The sequence below is a fragment of the Acomys minous genome (genome assembly GCF_964271855.1).
Source record: "Acomys minous genome assembly, chromosome: 10".
In the NCBI taxonomy this organism is placed as follows: Eukaryota; Metazoa; Chordata; class Mammalia; order Rodentia; family Muridae; genus Acomys; species Acomys minous.
In genome coordinates, this window is record NC_140491.1 from 86,051,817 (window position 1) to 86,073,844 (window position 22,028).

At 37.6% G+C, this 22,028-nt stretch overlaps 1 protein-coding gene and 1 long non-coding RNA gene across 3 annotated transcripts in view; one reads left to right on the forward strand and one right to left on the reverse strand.

The window, feature by feature from the left end:
• LOC311607880 overlaps nucleotides 1–22,028 on the reverse strand; it is a 426,536-nt gene that overhangs the window by 241,871 nt on the left and 162,637 nt on the right. The window lies entirely within an intron of this gene.
• Nucleotides 1–22,028, forward strand: part of EPC2 (enhancer of polycomb homolog 2) — a 99,097-nt gene that overhangs the window by 49,582 nt on the left and 27,487 nt on the right. For both annotated transcript variants that reach the window (XM_084799161.1, XM_084799162.1), the window contains exons 3-4: nucleotides 8,869–9,014; nucleotides 19,198–19,404. In XM_084799161.1, the coding sequence (XP_084655287.1) occupies nucleotides 8,869–9,014; nucleotides 19,198–19,404 (353 nt within the window). The remainder of the gene's footprint in view (nucleotides 1–8,868; nucleotides 9,015–19,197; nucleotides 19,405–22,028) is intronic.

The following is a 22,028-nucleotide window of genomic DNA, read 5'->3' on the forward strand; positions in this document are numbered from 1 at the left end:
TACTATAGACCAGTAGGGCTGTTCTCCAAACAGGCTGTACCAGTTTGGTATTTTCCCCACTTGTATATGAGAATTCTTTTTTCTATTCTTACCAATACTGGTCATTTTCAGACTTCACAATTTTTGTAAGTTTAATAGTGTATGAAGTGATATTTATTTAAATTTATATTTAAATCAAATATAGATGAGGTTAAACCTTTTTATAAAAGGATTATTTATATAGTCTTTCTGTATTTTAAACCTTTCACTATGGAAGATTTTCATCAGACACAAAACTAGGTAAAATAGTAATGAATCGGCTTCACTCAGCTGGCCAGTACTGTTCCTCTGTACTCAGACAACTCTATTCCAGTGTCTTGATAGCTTCCTAAATATTAATAAAAATTTAAGTTTCTCAATAACAAAAGACATTATAAGTCACAGACTAAAGGAAGATACTAGTGAATGTATACCTTCCAGGCAACAGGAAATGGAGGGAAAATAAAATAGCTTTTTCTCAGAATCCAGCCGTCTTGGGTGCTAAGATTTGGTATGATTTGATGCACACTGATTAAAAACAAAAAACTTATAGAATCTTAGTAATGGTATTTACAAAGATAAAAATACTTCTCTGACTTTGTGGATTAGGAAAAATATATGTACAAGTGCACATTTAGAACTAAAGACACTAAAGACACTGGTGTTCAGTAGTGAACAATAATTGTAATTTATAGTATTCTAGCACTACTGAATAAAATTTGATTATGAAAACTTAAAGAATTAACTGGAAATATTTAGGCTATAAAGAAAGCAAAGAGTAACTTCTGTCCTCTAGTCTTACAAAGCACTTTAAAGCTAGAAAAGAAGCTCAGGTTTTTGAAATAGTTAATATATTTTATAAGGATGATTTCACAAGGCTAATTACCATTCAAGTAATGAAAGCAGATGGAGTTATTATAAAACTCTAAATGCTTGTGAACTGGAACTTGGATTTTTTCCTACTTTTTCCCTCCTTCTTAACTGGATTTGGGTTTTGGTTTTTAGTTTTTCAAGACAGTGTTTCTTTGTGTAGCACTGGCTATCCAGGCTCCTCTTTGTAGATCAGGCTGGCCTCAAGCTCACAGAGCTCCACTGCCTCTGCCTTCTGAGTGCTAGGCTTAAAGGTGTGTGTCACCATGCCTGGCTCCCACAGTCCATATTTAAGTGCTATCCACGCTCTCATCATTACCTGTTGTGTCTGTTTTGTTCTTTAGGGTTTAATGTAAATTTATTTAAAAAAATAAAAGCAATACATATATCATTAGGCTTAACTTAAAAAAAAAAAAGATTTCCCACATAATTCAGTTTCTCTGGTGTGAGACATGGATTCCTAGGTACAACATGGCTGTTACACTCCTGAACTTGCAGCAACTATGATTATCCGTACAAGATCTACCCAAGGTGGGCCTTTCCGCATCCTGTCAGGAAGGGAGAGAGGCCCAGGGGGCCCCACACCTCTCTGAGAGTTTGCATGCAGTTAAAGTTGATGAGGAAAGTTGGTGGAAGAAGCCCTGGTAAGATGCTTCATGTGCCTGTAGACAGATCGCAACACGTGCTTTTAAACAACTTTAATGCAGCTCATAGAGCCACACACATAAAGACAAGAAAGTAGAAAAAGACGGTTAGGGATAATGGTATGAGTGCAGTACATTAGATATGAGAAACGTTGTGAAGTCTATTATTATGCATAATGTATGTAATAACATCTTAGAAAGTCCATCTCTAATGAAGGAGCTACCTTTAATCTTAGCATGTGACAGTTAGTTTTCATTGTCAGTTTGGTTGAATTTTGAATGTCCAAGAAAGGGAGTCTCAAAGAGGGATGTCTAGATCAGAATGGCCTGTAGGAGGGTGGAGAAAGCCAGCTGAGAACTAGCATGCTTGCATTAATCCCACTGCTCTCTGCTCCTGACTGTGCATGTGAAATGACCAGTTCTCTCAGCTCCTGCCTCTGACTTCCCTACTGTGATATAACCAGATAAGCCCTTTGTCCCTTAAGTTATGTTTTGTCCCAATATTTTATTATCGAACAGGAACTTTTTTCTTTCAATGTTTGTCTTCAACATTCCAAATAATGGTACTATCTTTAAACTACCTTTAAAATGTTACCTCCTTATTGCATACTATTCAAGATTAGAATTTAGTTCTTTCATGTCTCAGCACACTTGGCACAATGTTTGACTCTGGCTTTACTATTGACCCAGTATTCAGTTATGTTAAGCAAGTGCTGACACTGGTGATTAGCAGTGATTTATTTCATGGTGTTTCTTCTTCTCTTTGTATCTATTGCTGTGCTGGCTAGTTTTATGTAAACAGCACAAGCTAAAGTCATTTGGGAAGAGGGAACCACAGTTGAGAAAAGGAAAAAAACAAACAAAACAAAAAACAAACAAACAAAAACCCCACCTTCATCAGATAGGTCTGTGGGCAAGGCAAGCCTGTGGTACATTTTCTTAGTTAGTGATTGATGTGGGAGGCACAGCCCACTTGCAGCAGTGCCATCATGGACATGCCCTGGATGTGTAAGAGAACAAGCTGAGTAAGCCATGGGGAGCTAGCCAGTAAGCAGTGCTACTCCATGGCGTCTTCATCAGCTCCCCCTTCAGTTTCTTCCCTAACTTCCCTCAGTGATAGACTATAAACTCTAAGCTAAATTAAATGCTTTCCTCTTATGTTGCTCTTGGTCATGGTGTTTTATCACAGCAATAGAAACCCTATGGCTTACGTTAGACACAAGCATTGACAGGAGGATAGCTTTCACAGTATCTTCAAAGAAGGTCATAGTCTCCTATTGGAATTCTAGGGATCTTTCTTGCCATTCGCCTGGCTACTCTATTCTGGACTGGCTGCTGTTAGGACTGGTGATTGTTTATCATTCATCATCCTGGGAATTTTCTTGCTTCTCTCATGTGTTTGTTTCCAGTTCTTGATGGTCATGCCTTCTTCCTTTTAGATTTACTCCATTTAAATGGGACATATCTTCCTGAAGCTTCCTAGAAAGTGTACATAGCAAGTGAACTTTGGTTCAGGCCTTCCGTGTCTGAAATTAAGTTTTACCTTGGAAACCCATCATCCATCAGAATTTTGAACATGGTATCTTTTAACTTTCAGTGTTGCTCCTGACAAATCGTATGGGGGGCGGGGGGGATTTTCAGCTTTTTCACATGCTTGACATTTGTTTCTGTTGTGCATGTGTTTCTTTTTCTGTAGCATTTTCTTCCTGTCCTATTGTTCACTATAAATTTCAGGATATATTGTTTTTCTTGTGGCACTGTCTATTTCCTCTGAGATCCTTCCTGCTGTTTGTTTTCTGCTTAAATAGCTAAATTATCCATTAATTTTTTAATAAGATCATGTAGCTGATAGTGTTTTTATCTGCCATTTTCCCCACAGCAGGATTCTTAGGTCTTCTTCCTGGGTGGCCAGGTTAGGGGTGGACTTAGGAGTGGAGTAGCTGTAGTAGGTAGCTGGTTCGTGTGTTTCACCTTCACTGATGGTACCTCTGCTTGCTTTGATGAAGCTAGTGTTTTAGTCCACAGTTTTCTGATGAAGCTTTCAAGAATTCACGTTCAGGCTGATATTTGAGAGGAGAGTAGTTCTCTAGCTACCCTGAAAAAGGAAAATATCTATCTATTTATTAAAGATTTTCAACCCAACAACAGCAATTACTACTACTATTACTACTTCCTCTCCTCCTCCTCCTCCTCTTCAATATTTTACTATTAGGAAACAGTTTTTGGTTTGATTTTTTTTGAGACAGGGTTTCTCTGTGTAGCCTTGGTCGCTTTGTAAACCAGACTGGCCTTGAACTCACAGTGATCTGCCTGCCTCTGCCTCCCGAGTGCTGGGATTAAAGGCGTGCGCCACCACCGCCCAGCTCAACCAAACTTCTTGTTTTCAAACTCGCACTCATCCTTTTTGAAGGGAGCGTGATTTTAACTAACTTCTAGATACAAAAGAGGACTTCTGATTTGTACTGTGTATTTTGATGTTCTCTTACCCCGCTAATCCATGTTATGTAACTCTGGAACAGTTCTTGTTAATTTTCACTACATTCTCATCAGCTCTAATGACTTGCTTTGTGCGAATGGAATTTTGAGACAAGCCTCATGAGCATTCTGCCTTACTTAACTTATGTTCTTGTTTTTATTGGAGGAAATCCGCTGTATATAAAGTTCTGAGAACCTTTTAAGTAAAGAGAAGTCATCAGTATGGGCTTTGTTATTTGTAAAGCCTTGCATTTTCATCACTCTGATAGGCACATTCAGTATGTCAGAAAATACTTACATTATACACACTGCTGCACTCTTGTGTAAGTAAAAAGAGGAGCTTGAGTAGGTGAGTAAAGTAAGCTGTGGGGTTGTATTGTCTAAAGACCATGAGATCGAACTAAGTTGTAGAAAGTAGGGTGTTATAGTGTCAATAAACAAACAAAAAGGAGTAGCAGAAATACTGTTTAAAATACTATATTAAGCAAAGTACCATTCCTTTCTCTTTTCTACTTCAAAACTGAGAAAGCAGTTTTGCTTTAATAGTACTATTAGAAAGTGAGAAAAAAAATGTGTCTTACAGGTCTTTCTAATTAAGATCTTCATTAAATACCCTTAGCATACAACTTGTTGCTGGGTCAGTGACATCATATCTTCACTTGCAGGTGCTTCAGCCTCTTGTACATACCATTCATTGGAGGCTGGAAGGAGGGCAAAAGAGGACATGAGACAACTTACACCCAGTTAGGCTCTCCCAGCATCACCAGTCGGGGAAAAACTGTGAAGGGTTAGAAAAAGACTAAGCTAGTTTCTTTCTCATTCCTAGAGATTTGAGAGGAGTGATAGAGGAAGATAATACATGTTTCTCTGTACTATGCAACATATAATGAGCATGATATTATATAGTAGTTAAGTCATATTGATAATGATACTGTGAAGGGATGACAACAACTGCCTCATTGTCATATGTGCCACTGAATATGGTTCGTTTTATACCATGTTTAGTTGGCTACTTCAATCTTGCCATCTTTCAGCTATTGGAAATCTGGTCTTCCTGGTTATCTGTTTTCATTCCATTGGGCTGCTGTGCTTATTAGGTTTTTGATATGAATATGGTAAAATGCTAAATGACTTGGCTAAACTGTGCGTATATTCCCTAAGCTATAGCCAGTCAGCTTGTAAGTAATTAGTATATGCTGTCAAGAGACTATTCTAATTTCTTTCCCATGCAGAAGCTGTTACTCTTCTTAGAGAGAGCAACCAAACTTTCTTGGTGGACACTGCAGGGAACTTTCTGCCTTCTTTCCCACTTTGTTTTTCCTTAGCTTGATTATTCACACTCTTAAATCCTCTTGTGTTTTGTTTGTTTGTTTGTTTCATTGCTGATACATTTTTACCATAAGAAATCTTCATGTGGAGAGAGACATACGCTGTTATTCACCTTGTCAGTGCCTTTTTAAAAATTTCACACCCCTTTCCTTGCTCTAAGCCCTCCCAAATGTCCTCCTACTCTCTTTAAATTCATTGCCCCCCCCTTTTTTTTTACAATCCTGTATGCTTATGTATATACATAGGTACTTTTAACCTGTTCAGTCCATATGTTACTTGTCTGTATGTTTACAGGGCTGACTGTTTGGCACCAGACAACTGATTAGTGTGCGCTTCCCTGGCAAAGGCTATTTCTTCTGCTCCCAGCATTCCTCACTTGCCTGCAGGGTTATGTCTTGTGGGCTTTCCCACATTCATTTGGCATGTCTATTGTTGCTGTCCTTTTTCAGCGTATGTTTGGGCAGTCATGTTGATGAGACTTTTTGGTTGGAGCTTCTGACATTACTAGGAGACACAGCCTCACAGCAAACTCCCTGATCCTCTGGCTCTTACAATATTTTTGCTCCTTATTCTCAATGTCCTTGAGGCTTAGATGTAGGAATGTTCTGTGGATGATACCTTACTTTCTGTCCATTTATTACTTCAAGATATTTCCAGCTCTTCCATCGCCACTTTATACCTCCTTTTCTTTTAAGGAGGATGTTTTCCTTTTTTTTTCCCCTTGCTTTTTCTTTTTCTTTTCTTTTCTTTTTTTTTTTTTTTTTTTGTTTGTTTCTTTATTTGTTTTGTTTTGTTTGACTGGCCTGAAACACTAACCTATTCTTTATATCATTTGTTATATAGCAAGAACAAAAGTTTTCTGGGTTTCATAAACAGGTATCAATAAATTATAAATACTCTGCTTATAGTTTAAAAGAATCTCTTATACCATATTTAACCAATGCTGTTTTAGCTGACAGCATTTTAGTACTCATTTTCCCCCAAGTACTATGTAGAGGTATATAAATATAATAAAAATAGTGACAGCTTTTACAAGAGGATCTGCCTTTTTATATCATAATATAATCAAGTATGAGGTAGACAGAATGCTGAAACACATACACCTGATTTGGAAGCAGCAGAAAGTCTAAATCTCTAGTGATTCTTGTACTGTTTTCAAATAAGGAGAAAAATGGTAATGCTAAAATAATTAGAGTACTGGTGCTAGTTTAAGCCAATCTTTGCCCTGATTCTATTTAGCACATTGTTAGATCTCCTGTCAATTCTCACCATTAATTTTTCTAAACTATTTCCTAGCTTTTCTTGTCCTTTCCCCTGCCTCACAAGCAGGGGTGCTGGCTTTTGTCAGAATAGAATAAGAAGATAGAGCAGATAGGAGGTGGAGGAGCGAGAGGTGAGTAAGATTAGGTAGGTGTGTACAAGATGGCCGTGCAAATTTTATATATATATGTAGCTTTGACCTTGAACTTTTGGAATTCTGTTTACTGTGGAAGATAATATACTGGGTTAACTGTGGTTAGCATTTAGGAAAAGTCTTTCTTTAAAATAGCTTCTACTTTATCAGCTCCCTGGCTAACTGTTGTTATTCTACACACTAAAGGGTTTTCATTGTGTACAGCTGCAAATAGTGTTTTCTTTGTGGAAGAAAGAATATCATAATCTTTTATGGATTTATAATCTCTCATTGAGTCCAGCACGAAGTGGATTAACTTTTTGAAATAAATGATAATCATGTAATTAAACAATATTTAGAAGATAAAACTATGTTTTTAAAAATTCAAGTATATTTTTAAATTAATCCTAAGTACAGAATAGTATGTCAAAGTTCGCCAATATCTAGACCTCCTCACTTACTAGTTTTATTGTGTAGGATGTAATACAAGTTTAGTATAGCAACATTATAAAATTTCAGAATATGAGACTCATTGGCTGAGGCAGTCAATATTTTAGGTGTAAAGCTCCTTGGCCATTGCCTGGCCTATAGAGTAAGTGCTATGAAAGTTCATAAATATTGACTAACATTCATATTTATTATTGTTGTTTTTTAGTGATAAAATATTTTAAAGAATGGATTAGAATCCTAATCTTAGCTGTAGTGACTGGATTTATTAAGGTTTATGAGCACACACCTCTGTTTCTCATGTTACTGTTAGAAATTACCCTTAAGATTGCCGTGCCAACTGTGAGGGATGCAGATGTGGAGGCTAGTGACCTATGGATCTACTGTCACATGCAGGCGGCTCTAAATAACCAGCGTGCTGGGAATTGCTCTTCCTTACTGCTTTGTTCTGAAACCTCACCATGTATTTTCAGTACATACTTGGGTACTTTAGCCTGTTCAGGAAAGACAGATATTTTAAAATGTCAGATGATACATACCAGAGAGAAAATTGCAATTCTCTTTTCCATTCTTGAACTCCTATCCTTATAGCCCCTCTTGATCAGAAATAGATAATTATCAGCAGTTTCTTCATTTTTCCTTCAGAAATACTCTGCACTTAAAACATATGTATGTATACCTACCCGTGTCCTTTCCACACCTTGGCCTTCTGCTCTCACTCCCATCCTGAGTGCTCACAGCACAGGGCAGCCCGAGGCTTCCCATGACAGTCTGGGCATGTGCACACCCTCACTTCTCTCTTCCTCTGTAGACTGGTCATTTTACTGCTGGTGTTACAAGCAATTCTTTATATATTTTTTCCTATGTAAACATGTATTTTAATTGATAAATGCCAGCTTACAATTTCCTTCTCACAGCCCAAAATAGCTTAATATCAACTTTTATATCTCTGTCTAGCTGGTGAGTGAAAAATAATTATTGTGTTTGTGCCTGTTTAATTTGCATGTTTAAAAGTCCATTGGTATTTATTCGCCATTAAAAATTCTTTGCCAGTTTTTTTTAAAGGTATTAGGCTTTTTCTTACATTTCTGAGAAGTTGTAAGGAAAGTGGCCCTTTATGTATCACTTTGTCCTCAGTTTGTCTGTTGACTTATTGTTATAAATTTTTTTATGTAGAAATTTAAATTTTTATATAGCCAGATATTTTAATTAGTTTTTGTTATGTTTTAATTTAAAACTGTCCTTACATTTTTTCTTCTGTAATTTCTTCTTTATATTTTAGTGTATCTGGATTTTTTTAAATGTTGTAAGATACGTTGTTTATTGGCTTTACAATAATGGTAGGCATTAGCCTTAATTTGTTTTGTAACTTGTCTGCCATTTTAACACCTTTAAAAATATTTTTATTTTACATTTTATCTTTAATGATTTATATTATATGTTTATGCTAAGCTTAATTTTTGGATTTTTAATATTCTTCCATAGTTCTTGTATTGCTTATGTTCATCTCTGTTATTGCAATTTTTACATTTTGTCATATATGTGAGCTACTTTAAAAAATACTTTTCTCAGTCAGTGTTTTTATTGCACCAAACTTTAATCACATGTAAAGCATTGTACAGCCTCTAAAACTATATGTATAGCTTCATATCATAAATTCAACTCAGTTTGAATTCTTCCTTTCTCTTCTAGCTTTTAACCTAGACAACGAGCAACCAGATTATGATATGGATTCAGAAGATGAGACATTATTAAATAGACTTAACAGAAAGATGGAAATTAAACCTTTGCAATTTGAAATTATGATTGACAGACTTGAAAAAGCCAGTTCTAACCAGGTACTGTACCATGTAAAAGTGTCTCTTATCTCTATAATTAAACCAGTCAACACCTTTGCTTCTCCTCATCCACCTGTGTTGTCTGAATGTGCTGCACTGGAATTTTTTTCTTTTTTGCTTTTCTCTTTTGTTCTCTCCTTTCTTCCTTTCTTTTTCTTTCTTTCTCCCCCCCCACCCCTGTTTTTTTATTTTTATTTTTATTTTTTGACATCCTAGAATTTCTATTTGAACAAAATAACTTCACCATAATTTTCCTGAATAGGACCATAGAGAATAAATACTGTTCTGACTTCTTCACATGTGGGTAAGGAGTGTTAGAATGCCTTGATCCTTTGCATAGTCTAAGTATTTTAGTAACTAATTTTGTTTAATTGGTTTTGTGAACTAATTTACTTAAATCTTATTTAGTTGCTCAAGTTTATATGTTTATTATTTTTAACCAACTTTAATAACTTACACATTACTCAGTGTTAAGTTGTAGAAAATTATTCATAAAGTAATTGAGAATTTTCTTTAGTGAGCTGTTCCAAACTTTCACAAGGAATTTAAAATAATGACTGTCTTTCTAGAAAGAATTAAACTACACATGTTAGGAGGCTTTAAGTGTTTATTCTTTTGACTTAATGACCTTGTGTCTAGAATTATTTTGCAGAAAAGTAAATAAGTTGCTGGGAATGTAGCTCAGCAGTGAAGCTCTTAACATGTCTAAGACATGGAATCCTCTCCCTTGCACCACAGAGACAGACAGACCGACAGACAGACAGACACACACACACACACACACACACACACACACACACACACACGGGAGACTTGTCTGTTAGATGGAATAAAATGCAGACATTTTAAAAAATGAGTTTGAATGGTGACTATTCCACTGTTTATTATGTGATACTAGATTTTAAAAACAACATATAGAATTTATTTAGAAAATCGGGGCTTGAAAAAAACAATAAAAATAAAAAAGAAAGCTGGGTTTTGTTTAAAACATTTGCATGTATGCGTTAGGAAAAAAGAAGATACAACAAAATGTCAACAATGGTTGTATTTCGATGCTGAAATTATTAGGGATTTTTGTATTCCTTATGCTATTTTTTTCAAGCTTGCTATAATAAAGGATGTATTGTTACATAATTAGATTTTAAAATAAACTATTTTTAAAATTACTTTTGGTGTACCTGTGTGGTATATTAATGTGCAAATTAGTCATTTATAAGGAAGTTAGGGATATAACAAATAATTATACAATAGAGTCTTAATTATTTTCACCAGTTTACCTATGAAAATTAATTTCCCCTACAACTTAACTTCTTTACATCTCTAAAGCAGTGTTTCTCAACGTATGGCTTGTGTCCCCTTTGTGGTTACATATCAGATATTTACAGATATATGCAGATATATCTTGCATATCAGATATTTACATTATAATTTATAACTGTGAAATTATAGTTAAGAAGAAGCAACAAAAATAATTTTACAGTCGGGGGTCACCGCAGCATGAGGTTGCAGCATTAGGAAGGTTGGTTGAGAACCACTGCTCTCAGGTATTACCATCTCTTCAGGACATTTTCAGAGCCTTTCGATTGGAAAGTGCTTGGCTCTACTGTCAGCAGTCTTCCCTTGGCTTTGATAGAAAGCAATGCCCAGGGTTCTTTCAAAAGATGCATACTTTGGCACTGGAGCTGAAACTCAGTTGGTAACGGTCTGACCAAGCATGTTGAAGGCCTGGAATTTGGTGCCCAGCACTGTCATATAACCAGGTACGGCAGCATGTACCTGTAATCCCAGCTCTGCAGAGGTAGTCAGAAGTACTACAGACATGGAAAGTTTAAGATCAGCCTGAGAAACAGGAATGAATGGTGGGAAGAGCATTCCTCAAGTTTAGTTTTGTAATATTAAACTTTCTAATTTTTAAAGATATCCTTTTTTATTAGAAAAATTTTCTTGATTAACGCATTGGGAGTCATTAGCTTTGTGCTCACAGGTGTCAAATAGTTTCTGTGGTCCTTTTATATACAAATGTTCCCAGCAAATTTAGACTGGGCTAATCCTTTACAGTTGACTCTATTTTCCATAGTAGCTTAGAAATTCATTTGGTGTGGCTGATACCATTTCATCACAAGTCTTCCGTTCTCTGTTGAGTGGCTTGCTTTCTTACTGTCAAGGCAAACAAATAGATGATAACACTGAATGATGGGCAGGCCCTACCCTTGTACAGCTTATTATTCAAGTAGTAAGAACAGGATAAACAAGGTGCACCTGGCAGCTCACTGCGCACACATGCTCAATGCACCGTGTTTTCTCTTTGCTTAGGAGTTAGATTCTGAGCCTTCAAATGAGTTGGCTAAGCAGAGGACTTGATAGCACCTACTTAAAAGCAGAGAAATAATGTAGAGTGGACACAGAGGACTGTGATAAGATCCTGGTGCCAGAACTAAGAACTTGCAGGCTAGCTGCCCTAAGTCCCCGCTCCATTGTTCCATGGATCTCTTGCTTTTGCTTTTGCTTTTGGGGGCTGTCATAAGGGTGAGTTTGTAGTTAGCTAGCTAGCATTTATTAGGTTGGTGGAAGAAGAGCTAAACAAGACAGGCGAATTTTTTGTTCTTGTCATTCTGGAGATCATATTAATGAAGTCATTTTTTAAAATGGTTAGAAATGCTGTAGTTGGTTTCGGTCTCCATCTATTACTTCTTTCCCCTCTGTCCTGTCCTTTTCCCCTCTGTAGTGCTGGAGATAGCTCACAGGGCCTTGCATGCTAACAGATTTCACTACAGCTGAGCTGTGCTCTTTATCTTACATCGGTCTGCAGGGTTCTTAAACAATTTTGTCCCTCTGGTTTTATTTTGCTGATCTGTAGTTTGCTGCTCCTGTTCTCTTGTTGGTTGTTTTTATTTATTCGGGGCAAGGTCTTCCCTTATCTTGGAGGTTGTTCAGGAGCTCAGTGTGCAACTCAGCCGCCTTGAGTGCTGGACTACAGCTAGCTGACTTACTGAAGTTTTATTCTCAGCGTCCTTACCCATGTGCTAGGATAATGCCCCTCAGTGCTGGCTTTATGGATACCTCTGCCTGTGACTTCTCTGAGATGCTTTGGGATTGTTTCCCTCCTCTTCTGATAGAACTTTGCACCTCCACTAAGACCCCTCAAGCTCAGACCCTTGTAAGACTAAATTCACTCTCTCACCCTGGGTGGTCCTAACAAGGCTTTTCAGTGACTACCTAAACTCAACTCGCCATTTTTTTCCTTTTTAGTCTGTTTTTCAGTCATGACAACTAATTCCAATGCCTGAACTTAGATTGCAACTCCTATTGGAAAGGGGAAAGTGATAGGACCATTTTTTAGTCAGTTGATGAAGTTGGAAAGTAGATGATGGTTTAGATAAAAGTATTAGTTACCAATGGATGAGTCTTGGTCTGGAAAACACACAAGTGTTCTTTGAAGTGATTTATTCTTGCAAACTGCTTTGTACATTTGTCATCATTTCTAAGTGAAAATGTTTTTAGTGTTTTGTTAGGGGGGTTGTTTGTTTGTTTTGGATTTTGTTTTTTGTTGGTTTTGTCTTTTGGTTTTTGCCACAGTCTACCTTAAATTGTATTCTCTTTCATCGACTTTCCTGTCAATATGAACACCTTAATAAAATACTCTCTAAAACAGAAGGGCTTCCTTCTCCCTTTCCTCAAATATGTGTATCTATTGTAGGCCATACTTAAAATCACTATAGCTGAGGGCGACCTTGTGCTTCTTTATCCTCCTGCCTTACTTGCTGAGTATTGGGATTGCTAGTGTGTGAATCATGCCCAAGTTTTTAAAGTAAACATTATCAAGAGTTACTTTTAATGTTTCCAATATAAAACCTATTAGCTCCTTTAGACCCTCTTTTCACGTGTTTATTAACACCACTCTTCACTTAGCATACACTCCCACGGGAAGACTCTTACGTCTTACCTTCCACCATTCCTGCCCAAACAGAATGCTTCTAACAGTGCATGGGAAAACCAGAGACCCGTCACCGGTGAATTGTGTGATTTTCCTTCCTTCTTTCTTACATATCATCCTTTTATCCTCTTACAAAGGCAGAATCTCAGTCCCTCCCGATTTCCTTGTATAACTACATATTTCTTTAGCATTTCATTTTTACTTACCTTTTTTCACATTTCTTAAGTCTTTGTCATCTCAAAAAGTATCCAAGGATCTTTGTTTCCAAGAGACCCTTTCATTTAATCTCATCTTTCTCATCCCTTTAAAAAATTTAAAATTTCAAGGGATAAGAAATACTTGTTGCTTCCTACATGTACTGTAAGCTTTTACTCATAAACTATTAAATCAAATTCTCTAAGTTTCTAGTAGTTTCCAGATTGTTATCCAGGAGCCTCTTTCAACCTGTGCTCACCTCAGTATACCTATATTAGGTGATGTTGACCACATTAGATGGTTTTCTTTTTTCCTCCTTTTCCACTGCCTTTTTCTGCCACGTGTGTTGTTTGGGTTTTTTTGTTTGTTTTTATTTTTCGAGACAGGGTTTCTCTGTGTAGCCTTGGCCATCCTGAACTTACTTTGTAGACCAGGCTGTCTGCCACATGTATTAATGCTCATTTGGTGTCCTGTCCTCAGCTCTTTTTTTTTTTTTTTTAAACAACTTAAGCTACCAGCAGCTTCTGGCTGTTAAGTTCCAGGCAGTATTTCTCTAGAACATTTCTGACATAGCAGACGTTTCAGATTCATCATTTTCAGACCCCTTGTCCAATATCCAGCTCTCTTTCTCTCATAATCATAAGGGCTTCATCTCTCGTTTGCTTGACTAGACTTGTACTTAATGATCAGCTTCTTTATAACCATCTACAGCCAAGTATACTCTAAACGAAAGTAGTGGTTTTATTTTGAAGTAGTGTATTGTCTTTTCCACCTCTCCTATTTTTACTGTCTCTCATCTGGGCTCCTATTCTCCTAGCTATTTTATTAATTTCAAAAAAAAATCTTTTTTTCTTTAAAAAGAAGGAAAACGGGTTAGTTTTTGCTAGAACTGTCTTCCACCTGACTCTAGGTACACAGCTTCTCTCTGGGCTTCACTGTTCCCTTTGCCTAAAAGGCCAAGGCTGCGTTTCTAGTACTGTAGTTTTAGTAAGCTGCGGTCTAAATCTCAGCATGATGTTCACTGTTGCTTACAGTCTACCATCTTCACAGCCTGAAAACAATGTAGCCACACTAACTTCTACCCTGCTTCTTCCCCTCAGCCGAGATCCATATTATAAAGTTGTAGGATTTGCAGCAGTTCTGTTTTTCTGGTGCTCGTTCCCTGCCAGAATCTACAAGGTTAGAAATAGAAGGGAAGCTGGAGCTATGGGGTCTTCCTGGCAAGATTCCTCGAGCATCCTGAATAGTTACAGAGTTCTTTCTTCAGGAAAAATATGTTGATAGAAGGCCATTTTGTTGTCTAGTCTTCATTATGGCTGTCAAAAAGTACAGTTTTTTTAAAAAAGTAGTCACACTATATATCATGATTTTTTTATATAATTTCTTTTATGTGCATTGCCTGCATGTATGTCTGTGTGAGGGTGTTAGATCTTGAAGTTACAGCCTACTGTGTACTGCCATGTGAGTGCTGGGAATTAAACCCAGGTCCTCTGCAAGAGCAGCCAGAGCTCTTAACCACTGAGCCGTTCTCTCAAGCTCCCATGCTGCGATATTTTTAGTACATGTATGTTATTAAGTCAATGAAAGAGACTCTAATTTAAAAATCTTTCTATATTTTTAAAATTATATGAGCAAGAGTTTTTGTTTGCATGTTTATATATGAGGTATGTGTGCCTGGTGCCTGCAGAGATAAGAGGCCGTTGGGCCACCTGGAACCAGTGTGGCTCTGAGCCACCATGTAAGTGCTGGGAAACAAAGCAGGGTCCTCAGCGGAGCAGCCCGTGTTGTTAGCTGTGGGGCCATTGTTCTGACCCACAGATAACCTAATTTTTAAATTAATTCGAGTTTAATATTTATGGTTTCCACTACAGTTCAAAGTCTTATCGTACCCAGATTTAACTGTTTGTTGCTGGAAAAACAGCATGTTGTTCACATTGCTACAGAGGTTGGTTTCAGCACATCAACAGTCTTATCAGTATATGGCTAGAATTTTTTTCTAAATGAAAACAATAGTTAAAACTTTGAAGGAAAGACAGAATTAAAAAGATTTTTCTTAAGTAGTTATCTCAAGTGAGGAGATGAGTGAAATAGTGTGAGATGTGTATGTGTATGTTTCCTTGGTTTTTGGTTTTGTTTGTTTTGAGGCAGGGTCTCATGTAGATGTGCCTGAAGTTCCTGACCATCACACCTCTTAACTCCCAGCTGCTGAGATTACACATGTTTGTCACTACGTCTGGCAATCACATGAATCTTAGTGCTTTAGTTTTGGTTCCATATGAGGAAGGAAAGTAGTGTGTTGTTTAGCTGTAGAATTAATAGGTTTAGAATTAAAATAGAAGCCCCCTCCCCTTTTTTTATTTGGATAGGTCTTTGGAAAAATAATGCGTGGCTGATGTTACAATGCTTTCACAGAGATCCTGTCTCTGAGACTGGGATTCTGTGAGCTTCATTAATGTAGTTTGAAGACCTTTGAAAATAATACTTTTCTTTCAATTTAATACATATAGAATAATCCGTGTATTACATTGTATATTTATACTTAATTAAATGCTGATATTTTTCCTTACTTTGGCTTTTCATAATTGTGTAACACTGTAAATTAGGAGTTATTTGATAAATAAAAATGTTTCTTATGTCATCTGCATAAAATCATCTCATCCTCACTATGTCTATTGTAAACCGGCATAGTTACTCATTCCTGGAGAGCATAAGATGAAAAGGTACCGTTTAACACTTTAAATTGAACGTAAATGATTAGTTATTTGGTAAACCACCAAATTTGAAAGAAGAAAGGTAGACAAGATGGCCTGTGGGAGAGTCAGTCTCATAGAGAAGAAATGCATGCTTTACCAGACAGTGGACGAGCGTCCTCCGTACTCTGCCTTTATCTGATTGTACCAGTACACTACCTAAAGTTCCCACATTCTCTTTCAGCTTTGTGTTTCTCTTGCTTTTATTTCCATTTTGTTAGTGTTTAGCTAGAGAATTTATCTTGCTTTATTTTCACTTTCTCCACAATCTTCCACAGTTAGTTAATACTTTATGCCTAATTGACCTCTATAAAAACAAACAAACATTAATTTTCTTTTGCAATGTATTTGTTTCTTCAAAATACATTGAAATGGCAAGGCCTTGGATCCTGTCAGCAAAGTAAGTGGTCCTTGGTGCCACAGAGTTTGTAGTGGCCTAGAGGAATAGCCCAGTGGTCAGGAGTGTCCCCCTGTCCTCCATGTCCGGGTGCTCGAGCCGCCCAGAGCTGTCTCAGGAGTCATCCATTCACTACAGCCATGCCTGCCACGTCACCACGGGCTCTCGCTGCCTTTTAGTGAATAAAATGATGCTGAAGGTCAGTTTTCTAAATTAGTTCATAGTGTTGAAAAAGTCCACATGATTGTGCCCACCCCGTCATCCCACTAGTGAGAAGGCTGAGCAGAATGTGAACCAGGACTACAGTAGCACAGTACCTCGTGTGCACAAACACACAAATGGACAAACAGATACATAAATGCCATGAGGTTTTGATTTTTTTTTTTTAGATATTTGGAAAATCTAGCTGATACTGGAAAAGTGTCAGAATGTTTAATCATAAATTATATATTAAATTATTAGTTGTAATATAGAATATTTAAAAAGAAGAGGAAATTGCAAGCTGGAGCAAAGAGCAGCAAAGAAAGAGAGGTAAACAGGTTATTTAGTCCCTGGCACATGCAGGAGCACAGGAAATAGCCACAGTGTGGTGTAGGGTAGGAATCTCGCTGCTGCTCTGCCGACTGAAAAAGAGCTCTGTTCCCCTCCTTACTCTACAGTTAGACTAAGGTCTTGATTTAATTAGCGAAGATTACAAAATAATACCAGCAACATAATGATAAAACAGCTGAAACACGTGCAGCATAGCGGAGGATTGTTTTTTTCTGGCCTTTAGAACACATGATTGCTGCCAGTGATGCTGTCACTATGAGGTAGAATCTTATAAGCTTCAGGAGTCTGTTCTGGATTAGCAGTAGGTTGGTAGGTGAGCTCTCACTCAGCCCGCAGTAGGCCCTGAGTCCAGTCTGCTACACTACACCTGCCAGGCACACATGGGTGTACAAGAAAGATCAGACAGATCTCTTGTTGTAGTTCTAGTCCTGTTCTTGTAAGCCTTAGGAATGTGCTCCAGACAACCTTCAACAGTTTGAAGCTGCCTGTTTAAGATCCCATTTAGAAGATCAGGGAGATAGATACCTAACAGGCCAAAGCAACAATAAGCTTGAGTTCAGGCCTGAGTTCAGGTCTCAGAACTCATGCAAAAAGTCAGCCATAGTGGCATAAATCTGTAATCCTGGTACTCACAGGATGGCAAGCAGGGGAGGAGAGTCACCTAAAAGCTCACATGCTAGGTAACCTACAATTCACAGTGCAGCAAGAAGCAAGAGACCCCGCCTCAACAAGGTGGGAGCCGAGAACCCTCTGCTGAAAATTGTCCTGTGTAACCACACAGGAACTGAGGCATGTGCAGACATGCTTTTATATGTGCACATACGAATTAAGTAAGCATAATTTAAATAAAGTAACTTTAAGAAAAGATCATGTTTAAAAATACTAGTCCTTTCTGCCGAGCAGTGGTGGCGCACGCCTTTAATCCCAGCACTTGGGAGGCAGAGGCAGGCGGATCACTGTGAATTCAGTGCCAGCCTGGTGTACAAAGAGAGTTCAGAACAGTCAAGGCTACACAGAGAAACCCTGTCTCAAAAAACAAAAACAAAAAAACCTAGTCCTTTCTTACACTCAATTGATTGCCACATGGACTAGAATATATGAGTTGAATTATCAGTATATTTTTCTTATATGAATTATATATAAGGGTAACCTTACTACTCGGCCTAACTTAGTGCTAAAAAAATTTCTTGTTCTCAGCACTCCCCAGGTTCAAGATACTGTCATATCACTGACAGATGCTTTTCATAAGCATTCTGACATAGGCATTAAAGGATTTGTTTCTCCTTTATGAATTCAGCAGACATAATGCTTGTGTAATTCAAAATAAAATGTATAAAAATTTGCTTAATCATATATATTGCCTTTCTCCTTGAGAAGATCCGATCAGTCACCTAGCTTTTTAAGAGGATGTAAATGGAAGTGTCTGGTATTTACAGTAAACTCTAAATTAAGAAAACATAAGTCATTTTAAGGCTGGAAAACCTTCCTGAAGTAATGCAGCAAGATTGTAATGGTTTAACTGAATGTAGCTTGGTAATGTATTATTAATCATTTGAGCACAGTGACATTGATGACCTGCTGAAAGCCTACGGTAGTTATCTTTTGACCATGTGTTTACAATATTTATTTTGCCTGTCCTAGCAAGCTGATTATAATTAGGCTAAACTTCCATTTGTATCTATAGGAAGAGTTTTGTGTGCATGTACACACACACACACACACACACACACACACACACACACACACACACACACACAGTTATCTAGGGCAGCCAAATTATTGTAGTCCAGTTAATCAACCTGAGAAGTCAATACCATAGACTTGAGGAGTCCAGCAATCAATACATTTATTCTGTAAAGTTCTGTCAATATAGGAACTCACATGAAAAAATTGTTTGCATGTTTGTGCGCTCCAGAGGCTGATACCTGCTTGACTCTCTACCTTACTTTTTTTGAGTTATGGTTCCTCACTACCGAGCCAGCCAGAAAGACGCAGCGAGGTCCCTCTGCGCTGGGATTACAGGCACACACAGCACATACCTTGTTATGTGGGTGTTGATGCCTGAGTTTAGGTCCCGTGCTTAAACAAGGGAGCATATTGCCAACTGAGCCATTTCTCCAGCTCCTTACCAGATGTTTTAAGTAGTGGAGCCACGACTTTCCCTGAGCAAAACACGAATCTTTAAGATAACATCCAGTTTAAGAGACTTTTGCTAGGTTGAATAGAATTATAACTTCACCTCCCATCACAATATGTAATTACTTAAATGGATCACATTTTCTCTGATTGCTGTAGTTTATCCTGATTTCTTTCTTAGACATCTTCATTATGACATCTTATGTGCTTTCTCTTTAGCTTGTAACACTTCAAGAAGCAAAACTGCTGCTAAATGAAGACGATTACCTTATTAAAGCTGTATATGACTACTGGGTGAGAAAACGGAAAAACTGCAGGGGGCCATCCCTCATCCCCCAGATTAAGCAAGAGAAAAGAGATGGCTCTACCAACAATGACCCTTATGTTGCCTTTCGGAGGAGAACAGAGAAAATGCAGACTCGGAAGGTAATGTCCGCATTATAGTTATTTGAATATAACTTGATGGTGTTTACTATCCTTAGTCATTTGAACAGTGTCACTGACGACCTGCTGGAAGCCTACTCTGAGTTGGTCTTTTGACCATGTGCTTACAGTATTTGTTATGCCTGTGTGGGCAATCTGATCATAACTAGTCTGGACTTCCAGTTGTAATAATAGGAAGAGTTACAGTGTCAACACAGTGTTCCCCAGTAAACTACAGATGCACTCATGAATCACTTCTGTTGGGAAGCTGCGAGTTTGAACACTCCATTTTCCTGTTGGTTATTTAGGAGTTTTGAAATGGTATTCTCGTTCTTGCAAATGAAAATGGTCTTGCTGCCTCTAAGTTTATGGGGTAGGAAGTAAGATAGAGTTGTTCTGGCAATTGCCAAAAGTAATAGTGACATCTTTTTCTCATTTTCCTGTCAGTTGTGTCACATTTCAAATTGACAGGCATGGCTCCATGTGAATATCAGAAGTCTGAGCCAGAGTCTAAGAGAAAGAGAGTTTTGCCCTGTGGAATGATAAGATATAGAATAAAATGGAAGTATTGTCTTGGGGTTATTAACTGCCTTGCATTTCTCATAAGGAGTAATAAATACCACTCGTGGTAACATACTCTCATAGTATTGTAGGGAATTAGGAACACATAAGATAAACTGGAGAATGATAGTGGGGAACAAAGCATTTTCTGTGGATTCCTGTTTCTCCTGGCATTGACAGCTTGTCTCTGTCAGCTGTTAGTGTAACAGCTGTGAAGTACAGCAGATGCAGGCATGTATATTTTAGGAAAAACTGCCCTACTGGATAATAACCAGAAGTTCTATGAGTCTTTATTATGAGTGTGATTTTCCTAAACACCAGAGGGATGAATTTCCTAAGAAAATGTGGCTGTCACTAGTGCAGACTTAGTTCTCAGTTCAGCACTCCAGTCTTAGCTAAGGAGGTCTAAGGCTTTGAAGATATCACATCTTAACTAGAAAGGCTAAGATAAACTAAGTTTGTGAGCATAGTTAAACTTCACTTACATGTAGACTGGCTATGAAGAGACTTGTCAGCACTGGAAATCTGAACTCCCAGCTGCCTTTTAAAAGCAGCGTCATCAGTTCGATTGCATTAAAAACATGACTGTTATAATCTTTTCTGGAAGGAAAGTAGAATTATGCTTCTTTTAGTGAGTTGATGTGAAAATTGATTTTTATTTGCATGTAAGTAACATTCTGGATAGAAGAGTATATTTTACTCTTTTTTAGCAGTGTATTAGGAGAACTACTAGCAACCATTTCTTAAAGTAGGCATGTCACCACCCCATGATCACCAATACTGATTTTTTTTCCTAACATTGCTTCTTACCCTGTTACCTGTTTTATTTTTCCTCTACAGGGTACTACATTTTCCTTTTCAGTACTCTTTGTTTTTCATTCTTCTCTCCAATCATAGACCAAATGGATTATCCCTAGCACTGTGTGCTATTAACAAATGTTTATTATATTTCCAAATTAGAAAGATGGGAAAGTGTTCCACAGGTCATACTGCATATAGGTATAGGGCAAGTGAGCAGGTTGGGGCTTGCTGGAATAATACTCCTGTTAACAAGGCCCTGTTTCCTTTTCCCCTCATTAAACTTAAAAACACAGCTTGTGCAAAGGCCAAAAGGGCTACTGAAAGGTTTGCGCGCTAGTCTAGAATTCAGCTGTAGCTCACTGAACTAAAATTTTACACCAGATGATCTTATCTAAATGCACTAGTTAGGAAGGCCTAATCAGCATGTGTATTTAATATTTGATATGCTAACTACATAGGTACAGACTTATTTATTGCTTGTGCCATCTGTCTACCTCTGGTTGGCTCAAAAAAGGTAATTAGGTGGGAAGGGAAATTCCTGGTTCTCAGTTCTACCTGTACACAACAACCAATCATCTGTGAATCTCCTTTCATTACAAAAAAAATCCGCAATTGACTCGAAGTGACAATAGTTTGAAAATCACTTTCCTAGGGATTTGATGGTAGGTACAGAATTATAATACATAGTTGGAATAAGACGAAAAGAGTTGATCCCAAGGGGCTAGAGGGATGGAGCAGTTAAGAGAAGACCCAAGCGCAGCTCACAGCTCACAGCTGCCTGTAACTTCAGCTCCAGGGTGACTCAACACTTGTGGTTTCTGTGTGCACCTGCACTCTTGGGCACAGATAATTAATTAAGATAAAACATAAATGAAAATATTTTTAAAGGAAACATGAGTTGCCCACAGCAAAGACAATTAAAAGAAAAGGTAAACAGAAACTGGGGTGGAGGGGGGGTGGGCATTTGAAGAGAGTAGAAACAGCACATCAATGTATCAATGTGAAGTTCTCATTTTTTAAAAAGATTTATTTATTTATTATTATATATACATTGCTCTGCCTTCATGTACACCTACCTGCACATCAGAAGAGGGCATTAGATCACATTATAGATGGTTGTGAACCACCATGTGGTTGCTGGGAATTGAACTCGGGACCTTTGGAAGAACAGGCAGCGCTTTTAGCCACTGAGCCATCTCTCCAGCCCGAAGTTCTCATTTTTAATGCTGATATAAATAAAAATAAGCCTGGAAGAAGGATTCTGC